This window comes from Malassezia globosa (genome assembly GCF_000181695.2).
Source record: "Malassezia globosa CBS 7966 chromosome Unknown mgl_sf_7.1, whole genome shotgun sequence".
NCBI classification, from domain to species: domain Eukaryota; kingdom Fungi; phylum Basidiomycota; class Malasseziomycetes; order Malasseziales; family Malasseziaceae; genus Malassezia; species Malassezia globosa.
In genome coordinates, this window is record NW_001849865.1 from 456,988 (window position 1) to 472,219 (window position 15,232).

General features: G+C 49.3%; 8 protein-coding genes across 8 annotated transcripts; 4 read left to right on the top strand and 4 right to left on the bottom strand.

Annotated features, from left to right (window-relative positions):
* Positions 1 to 181: 181 nt before the first annotated feature.
* On the top strand, positions 182 to 940 carry MGL_2986 (uncharacterized protein; the record flags this gene model as incomplete). The annotated part of the gene is made up of 1 exon (XM_001729948.1): positions 182 to 940. One exon carries the CDS (start codon positions 182 to 184, stop codon positions 938 to 940), a length of 759 nt encoding a protein of 252 aa, XP_001730000.1.
* Positions 941 to 1,511: 571 nt separating this feature from the next.
* On the bottom strand, positions 1,512 to 2,061 carry MGL_2987 (uncharacterized protein; the record flags this gene model as incomplete). The annotated part of the gene is made up of 3 exons (XM_001729949.1): positions 1,512 to 1,816; positions 1,880 to 1,948; positions 1,992 to 2,061. The coding sequence occupies 3 exons, from the start codon at positions 2,059 to 2,061 to the stop codon at positions 1,512 to 1,514; spliced, it is 444 nt and encodes a 147-aa protein (XP_001730001.1).
* A 1,294-nt stretch (positions 2,062 to 3,355) lies between these two features.
* MGL_2988 (uncharacterized protein) lies at positions 3,356 to 4,497 on the bottom strand (the record flags this gene model as incomplete). Its single annotated transcript, XM_001729950.1, has 3 exons — positions 3,356 to 3,841; positions 3,885 to 4,013; positions 4,360 to 4,497. The coding sequence occupies 3 exons, from the start codon at positions 4,495 to 4,497 to the stop codon at positions 3,356 to 3,358; spliced, it is 753 nt and encodes a 250-aa protein (XP_001730002.1).
* Positions 4,498 to 4,675: 178 nt separating this feature from the next.
* On the top strand, positions 4,676 to 5,841 carry MGL_2989 (uncharacterized protein; the record flags this gene model as incomplete). The annotated part of the gene is made up of 3 exons (XM_001729951.1): positions 4,676 to 4,899; positions 4,930 to 5,551; positions 5,827 to 5,841. 3 exons carry the CDS (start codon positions 4,676 to 4,678, stop codon positions 5,839 to 5,841), a joined length of 861 nt encoding a protein of 286 aa, XP_001730003.1.
* Positions 5,842 to 5,900: 59 nt separating this feature from the next.
* MGL_2990 (uncharacterized protein) lies at positions 5,901 to 8,999 on the bottom strand (the record flags this gene model as incomplete). Its single annotated transcript, XM_001729952.1, has 1 exon — positions 5,901 to 8,999. The coding sequence occupies one exon, from the start codon at positions 8,997 to 8,999 to the stop codon at positions 5,901 to 5,903; it is 3,099 nt and encodes a 1,032-aa protein (XP_001730004.1).
* Positions 9,000 to 10,088: 1,089 nt separating this feature from the next.
* MGL_2991 (uncharacterized protein) lies at positions 10,089 to 11,609 on the top strand (the record flags this gene model as incomplete). The annotated part of the gene is made up of 1 exon (XM_001729953.1): positions 10,089 to 11,609. One exon carries the CDS (start codon positions 10,089 to 10,091, stop codon positions 11,607 to 11,609), a length of 1,521 nt encoding a protein of 506 aa, XP_001730005.1.
* Positions 11,610 to 11,730: 121 nt separating this feature from the next.
* On the top strand, positions 11,731 to 12,960 carry MGL_2992 (uncharacterized protein; the record flags this gene model as incomplete). The annotated part of the gene is made up of 1 exon (XM_001729954.1): positions 11,731 to 12,960. One exon carries the CDS (start codon positions 11,731 to 11,733, stop codon positions 12,958 to 12,960), a length of 1,230 nt encoding a protein of 409 aa, XP_001730006.1.
* Positions 12,961 to 13,309: 349 nt separating this feature from the next.
* MGL_2993 (uncharacterized protein) lies at positions 13,310 to 15,226 on the bottom strand (the record flags this gene model as incomplete). Its single annotated transcript, XM_001729955.1, has 1 exon — positions 13,310 to 15,226. One exon carries the CDS (start codon positions 15,224 to 15,226, stop codon positions 13,310 to 13,312), a length of 1,917 nt encoding a protein of 638 aa, XP_001730007.1.
* Positions 15,227 to 15,232: the final 6 nt, after the last annotated feature.

Genomic DNA, 15,232 nt, shown 5'->3' on the forward strand with positions numbered 1-15,232 from the left:
TCGTGATCGAGCAAAAGAAGTATCACGTGATCTGTTGGTCGTCCAGGACTCGCTGCTTATGCAGTGTTGTATCGAATGACTGTGCGTGCGAGTGTGTGGAAAGCTCTGTCCTTCGTCGAATTGTGGATCGTTCGACATTATTCACTTGTGCTGCTGGTCGCTACGTTGGTACTCGCAAACCATGCTTTGCCGAGTGCATCCATTCAATATACCGCAGGTGCGCTTCCTATCTACGCAGCGTTCAGCTGCGCTCCTTCTTGTTTCTACGAGTAGCTCTGCCTCGTTCCGCTGTCGTTCGCATAGCCCTCAACGCCCGCATGTTGCCACACGAACACGTCTTCCCATGAGCATACGCACATTACATTGCTCGCCATCAAGATATGTCCAAATGGAGCCGAAGAAAGAGGATAAAGTACCACAGAATCTAGCGGAGCGTGCAGCGCACATGTGGTCAACTATCAAGTATCTTTTTCGTTTCTATATGAATGGGGTCAAACAAATATGGCTAAATCGAAGAATTGTTCTTCAGATCAAGGAAGACGTACGTCGCAGCAAGCGTGATTACACATGGGAAGAGGCTCGGATGGTCCGCATACACACTTCTGACATGCTGAAACTTCCGTTGTTCTTGTTGATCCTTGTGACAGTGGAAGAACTGCTGCCTTTGATGGTCATTTATACCCCATTCATGCTCCCATCGACGTGCATTCTTCCGAGTCAGCGTAACAAGATCCGGCAGCGCTTTGAAGTGAAACGAGAAAAGGCCATTCAGGCGCTGAACAAGACGGTACCTTCGATAAGCGTGCTACAAACAAATGACAACACAGCAAAGGCTGCCGTTGCTGCCTTATCACCGGCTGCATTAAAGGAACTTGTCACGTATGTGCTTTTCATTTACTTCGTCATGGCCAGGATGCTTACACTCGCGCAGGGTATATAATCTCTCCCAATGGGGAGGATCTGCACTTCGTCGCCGACGTGTTCTGTCGCACATGAGGATGCTCGTGCAAGACGATCAACGTCTTGAAACATCTGAGACACTCTCGTCTGCGGAGGATGCTGATGAGAAACTGTCCTCTGCTTGTGTACAACGCGGCATGTACGTATGCACTCTATCCCTATAGTCTCGTGCTGACCTTGTCCAGACGCGCTGTGAATGTATCCTCTCAGGACATGCGCCTGTGTAAGTATGCCGTTTGTTTTTCATGCATGACTCACACCTACGGCCAGCCTTGCGACTCTGGCTCGAACATACATCGAAAGAGGCCGAGTTATCGTATTTGGAACGCTTGCTTCTTCCCACTCGGATTCCGCAACTTGGCACACCGGGTACATCCTTGGATACAGAAGTCAATCAGCATGACAAGCGGAGTGTTTCTGAAAAGACCTCGACAGTTGTGGAAGAAGTCGTCGAACAAGAAAAGCGCAGGGAGTCGAACCAGTCCTCCTCATAGTTTAGCACAGAAAGAAAAGAGGAAAAGCATTCGTGAATCTCATCTGCATTTCTACCATCAATAGCTATCGCCTTCCGCACCCTCTCCAGAGAAGCCACGTTCGCGTCGAAGCACAGCAGCACGTCGTTGCTCCCATTTGGCCTTGTATTCATTCTCGGCGGCAAGAGTCTCCAAGAGCTGTGGCACAGCTGTGCTGGGTATCGATGAAGCAATAGATGCTGGGATATTCTCTTCCTTCTCAAGATCAATTTCGCCCATCAGCACGACGTTTTCGCCGCGCACAATGAACGTGCCTTTGGGCACATCCCCATATCTATGCCCCAGAAAAATTCGTTCAACAGCATCTTGTAACACAAGGTTTGCTAATTTTTGTTAGTTTACAGGTTCTTTGTCGCTCCTTCGTATATGTGCATGACATTACATACCAAATTGATCATAGGAGCGAAGGACACCAAGAAGTTTCCGGCCATCACGCAACACGACGATCACTCTTTCTTCGAGTCAATGTGAGTCTAAAAGTGTGTCTTGAATACATACTGTCCACCAGGTCAACCAATGCACCCGATGTTGTGAAGGCAATATTGGCCAGGATCTCCTGTGCTTCCATTGCCGCCGATGTAGTAGTAGTGGTGATGCGTTATGTATGCTGCTTGCTTCCAACAGATAGAGGAGAGATGTGGGCAGTTCGATGCAATGGAGGTGTATGCCCTTCGTCCTCAACTTTCGCGTCGCTCCAAGCTTTCTCCACTCTTGCACATCCATCTAGCCATATAATGCGGCAGCTTGCGCGGCTTGGATAGCTTGTTTGGGCTCAAGGGGTGGGTCGCACAGGCCATCCTGCGTATACATGACACATAAATTCCTCATCCGTGACTTTTTGGGGTGCAGTAATGGTTGGCTAAATGGGCGACTCAGTACGACACGCGCGAGTCCAGATCGAAATACAGCACACAAATGCATCTATTCGACTGACATCCGACTTTGCCTCAGTACTTATAACAGATGCTCCTAGCAGCGGAGTTTCCCTATGTTTCTTTGACACTTGCACATACACATTCGCACCCTCCAATCACTTATATTCAAATTCCCTCGATGACGTCTATGTCACACCTGTGCTATCTTCGCTCTTGAATCTGTTCTAATTTGCACTACTCTTCCCAAGTGCGACGAATCGAGTCAGATGAAATGAACCTGCATTTTGCTTCGTGAAAAGATTGTGAATAGAGAAAGGCTCTTGAATTTGCAGGAATTTACCCCTGTATATAAAGGGTTGCGAAGATTTCAAGGCGTGTGCCTTTCACAAATTGATTAGTACCTGCCTTCTATGCGAGCTGATCATAGACACGTATTGCTAGTACTTTTTTGATCGCGAGATAGGGCTTGTCCGTGATTAGTTGCCTTAATATATAGTCATGTAAGTCTCGGACTATCGGCTTTACGCGCAAGATCTTTCATCCTAATATCGATTTAAGTTCAGGTTTTGTGCTTAGATGTAATCTATCGGAGCAGGTCGTCCTTGTCCGACGATTTGAATACATTCGGTGCATTTGATTCAATTCGGCAAAACATTCCTATTTCAGCAGACTCCCTAAATCAAAAGGAAGCGCTCTCGCTTTTAAATGGCCCCGAGTCTTTTACGGTAGGAAAGTGCGCGAGTTTGACACTGGATCTGCATGTCCACGTTCATTTTTTGATTCCCTCACAACGCTGATGCATCACCGCACGTCGTTTAGACTCTCAGGGATTCGGATTATCACAAACTCAGATATCCAAATAGCAAGGATATCGACGGCAAAGACATTAGAGAGCACAACGTAAGTGCCAGTGATGACCGCAATAAAAATATAAAGCGATATGGGAAGCATGAAACGTGTTGATCAGCCCGTAGAATCAATTCTATCTTATTCCGGAGCCCAACCTATCTGCAGAACGACGCGCCCAACCCCACTGACTTGCTCATGTTGTTTTACGTGCCATGCTTGCGAGTGTTCCAGTTCATGAAGAAATGCATCAATGCCTCCGCCGACTCCAAAGTATAGCACTTTGGCCGCGACAAGACAGAGAGTCGTCTTTCGATCAACACCGGTCTTAGCATTCTCTTGGGATGTGGGCCAACATGTTGACTGCAGTACACGACAGAGAGAATGTAAGTTCGTCAAAGAATACACTGTCTCACTCGACAACACAACATCAGCGCGTGTTTCAAGCTGTAAAGAATCCCAGCCACCTGAGAAAAACCTCAAATGAATGGAGCGTTCCGCTAGCGCTTGTTCAAACTGAGCCACCAGCTCCGAGTCAACTTCCAAATCACCTGGTTCTTTGACCAATCCTTTACCTGGTCCAGCTTCTGAGAAGTACCATGCTAAGAACAAGTTCGGAAAAACCACCTGTATGCGTCAATTTTTTTTGCCCCAAATTCAAGGTACATACAAGCGACAGAACTTCCTCGTTGTAGTCACACAAGCTTAGCACAGTAGGAGTTTCAATTTTGTCTTTGGCTGGTGTTTGGAAGATAGAACTAAAAATATAGCAAGAAGGAATAGCTGTACCACAACCGAGCTTGGGAGTTAGTGTAAGAAGCACGCACCTCGACAAGATGCCGCCCGACTGGCCAACTGGCATCGTGGTCACACAAGGTCTTGCGTATTCGATTCAGAACAGCTACCAAGTCAAGCGCACACTCCCATGTCTTAAGCCCTCCCTCATAGACGCCAGGAATCAGGTCACTCCCTGCATCTGCAAACGTGTCTTCGTCATGCATGATTTGGAAGCGCACGTCAAACAAGTCGCGACGCATTAGTACTACATCCCCAGACGTTTCTGACATATGGGGCACACGCAGTGGCGAATAAGATAGCTTTTCTGGCATACGTGCACGCTACGTGAGTCTTTGCAAAGAACGTACCACGTCTTCGAAGTTCAGCTCACGCGCTGGCAGCTGCTGGTCTTTGCCCACACGAGTCGCGTTCTGTGTAGCGAGATAGATTTCATCAGATACTTGTTTTCCCTCATCATCTACGCAGAACCCAAACGAGAAGGACATGCTCCAACCGTTGCTGCTGCGTTTATTTGGGATCGGAATAAATCTTTCAGTTTCTCGTACAGCGAGTGTTGTTGCGTCTGACTGGGGGATAGGTGTGGGGAAAGGTGGAGGATTTTCACTTTTTACATGGCTCCTCACTGGTACCTCCACTCTCACTAGACGACACGCCATACTTCGCATGCCTATCAGGCCGCCGCTGACGCCAGCATGGATAGTAAGGCACCATGCACCAGCCCCTGTGCATACTGTGGCTATTTCGAACAATGGGGATCTTCTTCTTGCTGGTGATAGTCAAGGTCGTGTCTCCGTCACGCATCTAAGTTATTATCGACCACTTGTATTTTGGAAGGCTCACAAGGACACGGTTCTTCGCGTGGATGCTTGGGCCGGCTACTTGGTTACGTACGTATATAACTCTCACACAATCTAAAGACATGGTCGGGATAATTCTATTCGTATTTGGAAAATGCCAAGTGAGGTGGGATCTGCAACATTCTCGAGTAGCATGGTGACGAATTTGCCTGAGCCGACCCTTGTTCATGACATGGGTGTAAACGCACTAAACTACTGTGCATACGATATGACTTTAACAAAAGGAGATAATCTCACATTGAAAGGCTGGCTTGTTACGCCACACACACTAGATTCAGCGTGGCTCGACGTGTACGAATTGCCATCCCAAAGGCGCATTGTTGAGGCTTTGGGCCGCAATTCTCCACCATCAACATCATCCATTGTTCCAGGCCCAGCAGCGCAAGAACGGCGCCCTCCTGTTGTCATGTCGCTTCAAACCTGTTTCGTGGAGAAGGTCCTTTGGATCATAGCGGGGTATGAAGATGGATCATTACGTGCTTGGACCACATCGCTCTCGACGAGTGAGCCGATGCTCATGTGGGCACATAAAAGTCATGCGGAAGCTATCATGGCGATATGTGTCTCACCAAAACTAGACAGTGTTCTAAGCGTTGGAGCTGACTATCATATTGTGCGAACATCTCTTACACCGAATGCTGTCCCAGAAGTGCACAAAGTAAGACGTCCAGGGAACGCTTGTGTAAGTATTCGCTGGGATGAGCGCGTGTGTGTTGTTGGTGGTTGGGATACGTGCGTACGTGTGTATGCATGGCCGTTAATGGAAAAGCTAGCGAAGCTTTCGTATCACAAATCCAGCATATATTCATTGGCATACACACGATTTGATCCGGCTCACGTGCTTGACGTATCCCAGGATGGCGACAGCAGCAGCAACGGCAGCAGTGACGAGGCTGATGCAGGAAGTTTTGGTATGAACAGTGTCAATGAACCAAGTGCGAAACACCTGAATAAAAGACAGCCACATTCTAAGATGCAGCTCTTAGCGTGTGGGAGCAAAGATGGACGCATTTCCCTGTGGAAGATTCCATTTACACCTGAAGACGAGCAACAAGCAACACATCCATCGCAGATATAACGTTCCATGACTTGATTGCCTGTTCTTTATCGTATAAGGTTGCTTGACACTGCACATTTCCAAGCTGGAATGTACCTGGCTCCGTCACAAGGACGCACACATCGATTGGGCAGGAAGTCCATGCACCAACAGTACCAGAATGCGATAATTTACCCAGCCACGGTGCAAATCCCGCTTGACTTGTCGGTTGGACGAGTGTCAGCGAAAATGATAAGGGCCATGGTGCTTCGTTCCGAATAAACAGGGTTATCGACTGCGCAGCTGGCACTTGATCCAACATTACCGAGTCTAGATTCGCATAAACAGAAAGGGGCATGCCGACGGAGCCAAGTGGCGTATGCCTTAGACGTCCGCGAATCATAGCTTGCTCCCGTGCTGTTTCTTCATACATTGCATGCGACGGTCCATGTAAGTCCAGCAAGGTTTTGAGCGATGCCATATCCTGTGCTGTGCAATGTTGGATGCCCACTTTCACGCCACACAAAAGTGTTTGACCTCGTCGGTGATTTGCGTCATGCCAATGCAACACTAGGTCCACATCGTTTGGCCCAATGAGAGGAAATGCGCGTTGTGCAAGTCTTTTTGGCATAAAGTTATACAGACGATCCAGCTCGGTCTGCCGTTGAATATAGCGCGACGCAGAATACAGCGAGGGCATAGATGTCAACGCTGGATCATGTGCATGACCCAACTGAGACACATGCGTCGCAATCTGCATTGACGTAGTAAGCGACGAATCATAGGCTTTTCCGCTCAAGTATCGGTGCAATTCATTCAGCATGTGTGTTACGATATCCGCATTCTGTGGCAAGAGTGTTGGCTGCAATCGCACAAACGTCGTGAGTACATCGCCAGCTGTGAGCGTTGCAGGCAAACTTGCTTCTGTATGTGCCTTCCACAGGGGACTCACGAAAGTGATTCCATCACATGTGAGTGTATCAGACGAGCAGTTCTTCGTATCAATGGCAAGTCCATACAAGGGTTCCCTTCGCGCAGTCAATCTCACTCGTGCAACGGCTTGCATCGCAACATGAGCGATCAAGGATTGTTCCATGCGTGCTTCAAAATGCTCGTGTGCCGCATTTTCGTAGCAAAGAACCCATGTAAGCACTTGTTCGCCGGGCGAGAGTACATGATACACAAACGTGATTTCGTGCTCTTGGCCACCCTGAAGTGCCGGTAGGGGAGCGGCATGTGTGAAAGACGAGGATGGGTTCCATGGAAGCTCGAGCTCACTTGCTGTTAAGCATGAACATTGCATATGAGCAGGTATGCTTTTGATAGTCAGGGATGAGATATTGGAGACACTCGTATTTACTAGCCGCATGCGAATATGGACTAGTTCGCCAACATAAGCATGCGTAGGAACGTCAACATGCATGTCTACATGCGGCATGTCCTGCCGCACACGGGCAAGTAGTGATAAGTCAGGTGCGTACATACGAGTTCGTCGCTGCTCCAGCGTCGAATTCAGTCGCTTTCCGTGCTTCGACATGTCTTGCTGCACATGAAGCATGCCTGCCAAGGTGTACGTGACGTGAGAAAGACGCACATACTCCGCCTTTGCATCATGCACGTAAGCAGCGGCAACGACGCTACGTCGTTCGTGTGGACCTAACGTGAGATCATCCAGGCGCCCTAAGGCATTGACTTGCGCACTGGATGCGTGGCCGTTTTTATGTGCACTGACAAAATGCAGAGCGACATTTGTGAGTGCGACTTCAACACCAAGTGGATTGCGTAAAGTAAGCTGAACATGGAATGGTTCTTTTTCACGCACGCAAGGTATGCCATTGTCACTAGCAGTCGATTGCAGGATATAACTAGCACCTGGCTGGAACAGAGGTACGGGCAATGTGACGCGTGTATCATGAGCATACTTCGTTACAGTTTCGAGGGCATGGAGGAGCACTGCATCTAGTTCAGGCAAGCTGCCATGAAGGAGAGGCAACAAGTAAGCCAATGCGTCATCCATGCGACCACTGCTGTGTACTAGATGGGCCATTTTGAACAAGGAGTGATCGTGCAAGGGCGTATTACAGGCTTTGTAGAAGTCGGCTGTACGCATATAACAGCGAAGTGCGAGTTCGTTTTGTCCACATGATTCATACTGAGCAGCAGCGAGCAAAAGAGCGGCAGCACTCCGCCGCATATGCGGACGCGACATGCGCAAGTATGCAAGAGAAGCATGTTCAAGAAGCAGGGCACGCACGATTTCATCTGTGAACTCGGCTGCGCGCATATACGCCATGGCCATGTGCTCGTAGTCAGAGACAAGCTCCTGCATTGTGCCATATAGTACAGCTCCACGAAGAGCAAAAAATTCACCCACGCGTATACTGACGTACTCATCACACACATGCAAAAATAATTGGGTCAATGAATTGTGGTATGCGGGTGTCGTCGTAGCATGCAAAAGCTGTGCCAGGCAGTACATTTCACCTGCACATGCGCTGTGCAATGTAGCTTGATCGGCCTGGAAGTCGCGGCGTGCAGCTTCATACATTTGTGCAGCTAGACGGTAGTCACGAATATGCATCGCCATATCGGCAAGGCGCCGTGTCTGGAAAGGAAGAGACGTAGTCGGGTATATACCATGGTCGGACAGGACCTGGTCAGAGGAGGGTCGACTCGAAAACCATTTGCGCCCTGCACCAAGAAGCCGACCGGTGAGACCACGCCGCTGAGAAGCGATGTGTTCACCAAGCTGCTGGACCGTACGCTCCAAGTACGGTACAAGGCTTTTCGTAATCATCTCCCGGACATATGCCTGTATGCGCTGAACATCAAGCATGGAAAGTCGAGCTCCTTTCAGAGCCTCTTGAGAAGCAGCAATAGTTGTGCTATCATCAGCAGCTTTTGCGGCTGAGCTCGTCATAGGCGAAGAGCGTTGGTCATCTGCATGCATGCGAGACATTGAAGCATGCATCTTACATGTGTATATGGCATGTACGAGTGGATCCGGCTCCTGCGCTGAGTTTACATGCACAATGGCGCAGTCTAGACCGTACGTCTTTCGCACTTCCTCGAGTAATGCCATAGACCGAGACATGTCCGTACCAGCTGAAGCGGTATCATGGATTACAAGATAGCATCGAGGAAGATTCGAATCAATAAATGGTTGTTTCATCAAAGCATCGGCTTTTTTTGAATACTCATAAAGACGGGTCAATTCATTAAGCGGATCTGGATTACTCGATGACACCGCCAATAGCACTGCTTGTGTTAGAGTATAGATCGAACAAAAACCATTTGTCTCAACGTACGAGCAGTAGGGTGCGACATGGTATCGAATGGGCATACGGGGCGGTAGTTATACAAGATAGTGGTGAATCGAGCAAACGTCGAATTCGTATGGTGCACTTTATCCATCCACGCTTCATACGTGTCATCATGAGGTGGTGCAATGGGGAGAATCGGCTCCTCGTCGCGGATTTCACCATGAAAACAGCGCTGAACCAAATCTAAAAGTGTATCAATAGGCACAGCAGCATCCTGAGATACGGCAAATTCATCCAGCATATCAAATCGCACAGGAAACATGGTGCATAGGCGTTGTTCCAGCTGGGACGTCCGAATATTGACTGCCTCATCAATATGACTCGAACAACAAACGTACTGTTTTTTGATGCGCTTTCAAATGGGCGCAAAAGATCGGCTGCGCACGAAAGCCCGTTCATTTTGGCAATGTCATCGACATCCGGGCTCGCTATTACAGCGATGCGCGGGCATAGTGCCCAGTGGACAGTGCTCTCAGCCATATGCTTGGAAAACACACTTACGCCTCCTACGCACTGCTACAAATACAAGCACACTCGCAAACACTCGCACAGACGCGCGCAAGTACGCACTCCAACAGAGACGATTTTGGTCCTTGCCAAAGCCAAGCGCGAGCGCGATGCACTGCGCGTCAGCTCCTCGCTCACAAGACGCACAGGTGCTCGTGCGAGACGGCCACGTGATGACCACGTGGTACCTCATTGACCCCACCCCGAGGCCTTATCTCAAGCTGCTCGAAGTGTGTGGCTGAGGCTTGAAGAACGCGTGGGTGCGGATGTGAGTGCTTTCCCCCGGAGATGAGGGTGGGAACGAGAAAAATATATCCAAGTGTTTTTCCCCAGATCCCTGTCAAGATTCGAGTATGACGTCGCCAGCGAATGGTCCAGAGCCGGTGACAGAGGCGAACTTGGCCAAGCTTAATGGCAGCTCACCAACGTCAAGTGATCAAGGCTCACAGGATATGCAAGCGGAGAAACAAAGCCAAGCACGCTCAGCAAAAACGAGTATGACCTTTTCCCAACGCACAATGGAATCGATGAATTCAATACTGGTTCGCTCACTTGTCGCCGTCAATGCCGAACCAGAGCGATTACCCACACAGAAACGAAAAATGCCGCTATCGCTCCCAACAACGGCACTCAACTTCCGTGGCTTCGTGCAAAAATCCGGACCGGTTTTTGTGTTTCAAGATAGTGTGGAATCGACGCTCATGTGGGACGACTGGCCATGGACAACAATGTGGATGGGTATTTGGGCTGTTGTTTCATTGAATCCACGCCTGCTTGTATGCCTGCCTCCTGTGATTGCTATTACTATCATGTGCAATACATTCTTTATCCGCTTCCCCATACGTGAAGATGACCGCAACTTATCGCCGAGTGATGCGCTGCGAAAATCTCTTCACATGCCGGATCTTTTTCAAGCTGAGCCTCAGGCCCCGCCGATCGAACCGCGGCCCGTCATGGAGAACGACATCAAGTATCTGATGCATATGCGTGATATTCAAAATATGATGCGCCTCATAATCGATGGCTACGACCACATATCACCTGTGGTCAAATACTTGAATTGGTCAGATGTGCGACGCACGCTGCGTATATTTCAAGCATGCATTGTTCTATTGTTGGTCACCTACTTCATCGCTCCACTAATCCCGTGGCGATTGGTTTTGTTCTTCGGTGGCGAGTTGGCTCTGGTAGCACACCACCCTTGGCTCAAGCCAGCTATCGAGGCGATCAAGAAACAGTCTAATGAAACTCCTGGTAAATATCAGCGCGCTCAACGTCAGCACCGTTTAAAACAACGCCTCATCGACATACTTGACGAAGATCGCTTGCCTGAATATGTCTGGCAGCGCGGATGGAAAGATGTCGAATTATTCGAGAACCAACGCCTTCAGCTGGATCGTCGTGGCGGAGCCGATGAGTCGCGATGGAGTGCACAGAATCTGCTGTGTGGCGAGCGACGTCCTTGGACGCGCGGTAGTGATGGATTCTCTGCCGAAGGTAATTCGCCCCCTGAATATGAGTTACATGCCGAGGATGTAAACTACGAGCTTGAGTCAGGCTATGAATGGATCGAGGGAGAGTCATGGCGAATTGATTGGGGTGGTGCTTGGAGCCCTGTCGGTGTGGATGATGCCGGCTATGTATATACAGACTCGTCCTGGCGCCATGCAGCCCCATATGCCTATGGTGTCGATCCAGCTATGCCCACATCGCCTACGCGATGGAAAGATGAGGAACTAGACGAAGACCATCAGCTAGAGGAAGATCCATCCCCTTCTATGCGTGCATTGACACGACGTAGGCGTTGGCTTCGTCGTGCCGTTCGGGTCGAACCGCCGATCGAAAATCTGCCGGAAGACGAGTCGACGAGATAATAGGCAGAAGCCGGAACGTGATGAGAAAATAATTATTCATGTATCACAACCGATGTCTCGCATAAATGTATAAAGCCTCTGTGTCACAAGGCGCATCTTGGAAGTAAAGAGCATAGAAATCATGCAGTGGGAACTCACGAAGCTCTCGAACGAGCATGCAAATGTGATTCGTGCTACGCTGCCGCTGGTGGGCGAGCACATTGAGGAGATTACGAAGCTGTTCTACAAGACAATGTTTTCGAACCATCCAGACCTCATCAAGAACCTGTTCAACCGAGGTAATCAAAAGCAGGGTGCGCAACAGAAGGCGCTTGCCGCTTCTGTGGCGACGTTTGCGTCCATGCTGGTGAATGATGATGCACCACTCCCCGAAAGCATGCTTTCTCGCATCGGTCACAAGCATGCGACAGTAGGTGTGACCGAAGACCAGTACCAAATTGTCCATGACAACTTGTTCGCGGCGATTGTGCAAGTGCTCGGCGCAGATGTAGTGACAAAGGATGTCGCTGAAGCCTGGGACCGTGTGTTTTGGATCATGGGACGACTTCTGATTAAGTTTGAAAAAGATTTGTATGCAGAAGCCGGTGTCGAGCCCGGTAAAGTTTTCCGCCAAGTCAAAGTCGTTGCGTGTGACACCTTGGCTGAAGGAGTCACCCACTTCACAATCGAGAGCACAGAGGCATCAAAGCCTCTCCCAGGACACAAGCCGGGTCAATATATTTCGGTGCGTGCCCACTTGCCAGATGGGGCTGGCCAGCTCCGCCAGTACAGTCTCACAGATGCTGGCAAGCAATCGCACGGACGTCTTACTTTTGCCGTCCAGGCTGTCAAAGCACACGACCAGTTACCTGCTGGAGAAGTTTCAAACTGGTTGCTGGAAAATGTCAAGCAAGGCTCGGAACTGGAAATCTCCCTGCCATTTGGTGATCTAGTCCTAGACGAGCAAAGCAACTCACCTGTTGTTCTCATCTCTGCTGGCATTGGCGCTACCCCCATGATCAGTATGCTCTCGCGCTTGGCGCTGGACAAGTCTGAGCGCGAGGTTGTGGTTTTCCATGCCGATTCGAGTGCTGCAGCTGATGCATTCGCATCCCAAACGAAACACCTGGCATCTCAGCTGCCAAACTGTCGCTTCCACACTTGGTACGCACAAGGGGAGTCCAATGAAACTACGACTGTGGGCGACCGTTTGGATTTGACAAAGGAGACCCTGCCTTCTAACGCACAATATTATTTGTGTGGCTCAACAGCATTCCTCCAAGCATGCTCGAAGGATCTTGAATCACTGAGCGTGCCTGCCAGCCATACGCATTACGAGCTCTTTACACCAAATGAATGGCTTCTTAAGTAGAGCATTTGCTCTCATAAGATATTAACGCGACTCTACTGTATACCTAACGATGAAATCATCACATGGCTTTTGTGCTAACACCATGGGCCGAACAAGCGTCGACGGTTCCTGTCACAATAGCTACCAACTAAAGTTGTTCGCTTTCTGCTAGTCTTTTGACGCTATGATTGCACGCACCACTCTACGTTGTAGTGTCTAAACGATTGAAACTTTCACGTCAATCCAAACCAGCGTTCATTCAATACTTTTGTATACATAATCACGAGCAAAAACTATGTAGCAGCGAGCCGCACTACTTTTGGAATATATACGTATATATATATATTTATATTTATATGCACATAAACATTCATTCGTCAAACGTCATTTTCTTGCCCGTCGACTGGGCAATGGCTCCAGACCGTGAGCTGCCAGACGCAGAGCGCGCACCGCCGCCGGCACGCGCGCCCCAGCCACTATCACGAGGGCGGCCACCAGCACGTGCCCCACCGCGTCCAGAGGGGCCAGAAGCACTGCTACCACCACGCGATGCGTTGTTACCATCACGCTTGCCAGCAAAGTCAATGCGGATGGGTCGACCACCAAGAGCCTGACCATTCATAGTCTCTAGAGCCTTGGCTGCGTTGTCTTGCGAGACGAACTCGACGTATCCAAAGCCCTTTGGTCGGCCAGAGTCAATTTCTTTCGGCAGGCGCACACCAGTCACTTCACCAAACTCTGCAAATGCGTTCCAGATATCATCTTCAGTGAGTGCCCACGCGAGTCCGCCAATGAAAAGCGTGTTTGATGGAGCACTACGTTCATCCTTGAAGTGCTTGGCTCGGGATTCTGCCCGGTCTTGAGGACCGCGTGCGGGCTGAAGGTCTACACGGAGAGCGCGACCATCCAGCTCTTTCCCATGCGCTTCTTTTGATGCACGGAGTGCTTCCGCTGACGTGGCAAAGTCGACGTAACCAAAGCCACGGCTGCGGCCCGAGTCGCGGTCACATTGAACCCGTGCATCCAAGACAGTGCCGTACTGTTCAAATTCACTCTTTAACCAGTCGTTGTCGACATTCCAACTGAGTTGACCCACCCATAGTGTCTTGATGCCATTGTCATGGGTCGGATTCTCATTGCTGTCGGTTTTAGATTTCTTCGTCGATGATGCCGGTTCGGCATCAGCCTTGCGCTTCTTTGAGTCCTTTGCGGCAGCGACCTCTTCCTCGTCATCGGATTCCGAGTCTGAGCCAGAGTCCGACTCCGAAACTGAATCTGACTCTGAGCTCGAGTCTGAATCGGAATCAGACGAGTTTGAGTCCGAGTTTGAATCGGATTCAGAATCAGACTCTGAGTCTGAATTCGAAGAGTCACTTTCTGTAGAGTCCGATTCACTCTCTTTCGTTGTTTTACTCTCTTCTGAGTCTGACTCCGACTCCGAGCTTGAATCCGACTCAGATTCAGAATCATCTGAGGACGAGGAGTCCTTTTTATCGGATTTTTTATCTTTATTGGTCGATTCATCGTTGTCCGAGTCTTCATCGGAGCTATCAGAGTCCTCGTCTGAAGAATCTTCGTCGGAATCGCTGTCAGATTCATCAGAATCCTCGCTGGAATCCTCGGTTTCTTTGGGCTTCTTTGAATCCGCTTCCTCATTGTCAGAGTCCTCCGAATCACTTTCATCGTCAGAACCATTATCGCTGCTACTACTGTCGTCTGAATCGTCTTCATCAGACTTATTCTTGGCTGGTTTTTTCACATTGGACTCATTCTGTGAGTCTTCGTCGGTGTCACTATCCGAACTCTTCGAATCAGAGTCTTCCGATCCACTGTCTGAACTACCGTCTGAATCATCATCTGGACCATCGGACGAACGTGACGATGATTCAGAAGAAGCTTCAGATGACGATTCAGACGACGATTCAGACGAAGCTTCAGACGACGATTCAGATGAAGATTCAGATAACGATTCAGATGAAGATTCAGATGACGATTCAGATGACGATTCAGATGACGATTCAGATAACGATTCAGATGACGATTCAGATGACGATTCAGATGACGATTCAGATGACGATTCAGACGAAGCTTCAGATGACGATTCAGAAGAAGCTTCAGACGACGATTCAGACGAAGCTTCAGATGAAGATTCTGATGAAGATTCTGATGACGATTCTGATGAAGATTCTGATGACGACTTGGACTCATCAGACTCGTCATCTTCCTCCATAGGCTCAGGCTCCCTAGGTTTCTTTTTTTCATGATCAGTGCCCTTTTCGAGCTTCATCTCTGA